General features: G+C 32.0%; 1 protein-coding gene across 1 annotated transcript; it reads left to right on the plus strand.

The window, feature by feature from the left end:
- Positions 1-3000: 3000 nt before the first annotated feature.
- On the plus strand, positions 3001-4095 carry LOC141673232 (uncharacterized). Its single transcript, XM_074479963.1, has one exon. The coding sequence runs from the start codon at positions 3001-3003 to the stop codon at positions 4093-4095; it is 1095 nt and encodes a 364-aa protein (XP_074336064.1).
- The last annotated feature ends 249 nt before the right edge of the window (positions 4096-4344 follow it).

Here is a 4344-nt window from a genome sequence, read left to right on the forward strand (position 1 = left end):
TATCTATCTATCTATCTATCTATCTATCTATCTATCTATCTATCTATCTATCTATCTATCTATCTATCTATCTTTTATACTATCTATCTTTTATACTATCTATCTATCTATCTATCTATCTATCTATCTATCTATCTATCTATCTATCTATCTATCTATCTATCTATCTATCTATCTATCTATCTATCTTTTATACTATCTACTATTATATTAAAGATGAAACAATGAAACTTTGGTTGGTAGTCGGTCTGGTCTCCGTATTATAGTAATATTTAAAATAAAACACTCCCATAAATAGATTAATATTCACAATATAATTATATAAATACAAATAGAATTGTAATATGTCTAATAATTTTGATTTAAACAAAATAATATATAATATGAAATAAAATTAAACTATTGATCCAATCCTAAATAAAAAACAAAAATAAATTACGTACAATTAGTTGGATTTGTAGCCTCGGATTATGTTAGGAAATGAATAACACATAGGGGGGTGAATGTGTTTTACTGTTTTTAGGCTTTTCTTGAATGTTTATGGTTGAACAAAATAAATTAATTCTTATAGTAAAATGTGTTCATGCAGAATTTGAGCTTGCAGAAAATAAAGAACAGAGATCTTCAAAACTCACTTAATTTTATATTAAAATTAAGACTGTTTTGCTACAAAATTTCTAGACTCTTTATTGATAAAGAGCTTAGCTTCTTCTTGAGAGTGTTACAAGAAATTTGATCTAAATTGTTACAACTGACTAATGACCAGTGTTAACTTTATAACTCAGTTAACTGCTGGTTTACACAGTGTGTAATAAGACATGCTATTAGCTTTTCTAAACTATCACTTGTCATTTCTATTTATAGAAAAGTAGATCTTCCATTTATGGCTTAGCATATCTTTAGCATCCCGTGTTCACTTTAATCTTCCTCAGTCATTTATCTTTACCATTGATCTTGCACATTCTTCAAGCTGCTTTTTGTAGACTTGTCAATCCAGCTGTTGGATTGTTTGTTGATTGATTATCTTGGATAATGAACTGATCTGCAATTTTGTACTTTGAGATTGTACCTCGAGATCTCCAGTTTAGGTCTATAGAGCACTTGATATCTCGATAAGTATATTGGCTTATCGAGATCTCTAGTACTCTGTATTGAGTTTGGCTTGTAGAGGTCTTCAGTTCTCTATAAGAGAATTTAGGCTTGTCGAGATCTCTAGTCTTCACGTCTTCACTTTGACTTATCGATAATTATTAGTTCTCTAGTGACTTCTTGACATCCCAGTGTTCTCTAGTCAAATTTAACTTTTTGATATATCAGAGTCCTCTAGTGAATTTTAACTTGTCGATATCTCTGAGTTCTCTAATGAATTTTGACTTATCGATATCTCTGAGTTCTCTAGTGGAACTTGACTTATCGATAACTCAGAGTTCTCTAATGAATATAGACTTGTCGATAACTCTGTGTTCTCTAGCGAAGAAGTGACTTGTCGATATCTCCAATCTTCAGTTCTTCAATTTGGCTTGTCGATATCTTTCTGAGTTCTTTAGTAGATTTCCTGAGTTTTCTATAAGCCATTCTGGAGTTCTCGAATGACTTCTCTATAACATTAAATCTGTGACTTGTAGAGATCTTGACTTAGAGTATTTTTTTCCAAATAGATTTATTCAACTCCAAGCTTCTTTAAAATTCTTCTGAGGCATGATCTTCTTGATCTTCTTCCATATAGAATCCTTATGCTTGATATTATTTCAGGATAAAGACTCCAGTCTGCTCCTTTGCATTTTTACAGACTTTAAGTGTTACAAGTACAAAATGCAAACTAAGATAACAACACAACTTACTTAGGGTTGACCCCAAGCTTAGCTGATTACTAAAAATAACAGTTCATTAATCTCCTCCTTAGATCAGATGTCCATTTGGCTTGCTTCATACTTTGATCATGGACACTAATGATATTGTTATCTTCAGTGATCTTTGACATCATCACTTATATATTACAGATTAAAATAAAATAATAGGCTAATAAAAATTTGAAAGCAAATTCGTTTGGTGGATATAATGTCATCAGGCTAAAATAAGAAATAAATGAGCTAAAACAAAATAAATTGAAAGTAAATTCGTTTGGAAGATATAATATCATCGGCCTAAAATAAAATTATACATAATATCAATTCGGTCTAAAACATAATAATATTCATTCCGGGCTAAAATGAAATTAAACAAAAAACTTAATATAATTAGTTGGATTAGGTTGACATAGCGAATCTGAGAATAAATCCAAGATTTGCTACCTCAGGGTAAAACAGTACAATAAATACTACCGATCTAGCTAAAAAATATTTTATTAAACGAGACTATAGCATAATGTGTTGCTCGATATATGACATCAGAATAAAATAAAATATGTTATCTATTCGGTTTAAAACAAAATAATATTTAACCAAAGTTAAAATAAAATTAAAAACAAACTATAGCATAATGTGTTGCTTCATGAATTATTTGTATTAGTTCTTATGTTATCCCTTGCAAATTACTTAAGTGGCTTGATATTTTTATGCTATAATCTGAATGTTGTACAAATTTAGGGAGATTTGCACTTTGCACGAATAGTTAAAAACTAAAAGCTAGGCTATGCCTTGTCTCCTGCAGCTTTTATAATCTATTTCCGTGACTAAGAGTTGATGTAGCAGTAATTTATATTTGTTTTACTTGTGCATGCGTGTTAATAATTGTCATGTTAACTAAGATGGGTTGTTATCAATGAATAGCATATATTTTAGTCTCTGAGACTTAACTAAAATCATGTTCTATTAAACTTGTTGATTAAATGCATCATTATGTGTAATATATTATATTTGTTTAAGTGAGTATATTTGATAAGTGATAATCTGTTTCTTTCGCAAATTATTTGTTATCTTGTCATAAAAAATTATCGCATTGCATTATATTTATGTGCATAAATATTGATGTTGATTCGAGTTTTGTTTATTTTTAGTGAAAATGTCGAATCTTACGAAACTTGAGTTTAACGCACTTGATGTCACCGGCAAAAATTATTTGACATGGATTCTTGATGCTGAAATCCATCTTAGTGCAATGGGTCTCGGTGACACCATAAAAGAGGGAAATAAGACCTCTGAACAAGACAAGGCAAAGGCCATGATATTTCTTCGCCATCACCTTGATGAAGGCTTGAAAACTGAATATCTGACTATTAAAGATCCATCAACTCTTTGGAAAGATCTCAAAGAAAGATATGATCACCAGAAAATGGTGATACTTCCTAAAGCTCGCTATGATTGGCTACACTTGCGATTGCAAGATCATAAAAGTGTGAGCGAGTATAACTCTGCCATGTTCAAAATTACATCTCAATTGAAATTATGTGGCGAGAATATCACCGATAAAGATATGTTGGAGAAAACATATTTCACTTTCCATGCCAATAATATGCTCTTGCAACAACAATATCGTGAACGTGGATTCACGAAATATTCTGAGCTTATTTCTGTGTTGCTTCTTGCTGAACAAAATAATGAACTTTTGCTGAAAAATCATCAAGCACGTCCCACTGGCTCAACACCATTCCCTGAAGTGAATGCGGTGACTAATAATGAATATAGAGATAATAAATCATTTGGACGTGGACGTGGGCATGGATATGGACGTGGACGTGGGCGTGCCCGTGGTCATGGATTTTGGCGTGGTCGAGGCCGAAATCAACAAAATCGCCCCCACTTTAAAAGGAAGCCTTACTATCAAAAACAGAAAACAAATGAGGAGAAACCCGAGGGAAGTACGATGGTTAAAAAGGGTGAAAGTACTTGTAGCCGTTGTGGAATGAAAGGTCATTGGAGAAGTACATGTCGTACCTCTAAGCACTTTGCTGACCTATATCAAGCATCTTTGAAAAATGTTGAAACCAATTTCACCGAACAGAATGATCCTTTGGGGATTGCTCATCTTGAAGCACATCTTGGAAGTGATGGCCAAGTTGATCCTTCGGCCTTTACTCACATGGAAGTTGGTGATTTCTTTGAAGATGTCGATGTGAATATGCCTAAATTTGGTGGTGATGAGCCTAAGAATAATTAAGAAAGGCCTTACTTGCTTGTTGAACGTTTTCCTTATTTATTTTGGATTGTTAGTACTTAATTTTTGAACTATGATAATCATCCTTATCAGTTGCTTATGTAATTTTCTTTAATGAAGTACTTGAGATGTTTTACCTCTACTTCTAATTTTATTTTATTTTTCGTGAAGAAATATGGCCAGCAACCTCTCATCATGTGCTATAAAAGATGAGGAATCTTTTTGTTTGGCAGATAATGCAACCACACATAC

This window comes from Apium graveolens, chromosome 7 (genome assembly GCF_009905375.1).
Source record: "Apium graveolens cultivar Ventura chromosome 7, ASM990537v1, whole genome shotgun sequence".
NCBI classification, from domain to species: Eukaryota; Viridiplantae; Streptophyta; class Magnoliopsida; order Apiales; family Apiaceae; genus Apium; species Apium graveolens.

What these genes read in the sequence shown, in the direction of transcription:
- LOC141673232 (XM_074479963.1), top strand. Translation starts at nt 3,001, where the DNA reads ATGTCGAATCTTACGAAACTTGAGTTTAACGCACTTGATGTCACCGGC.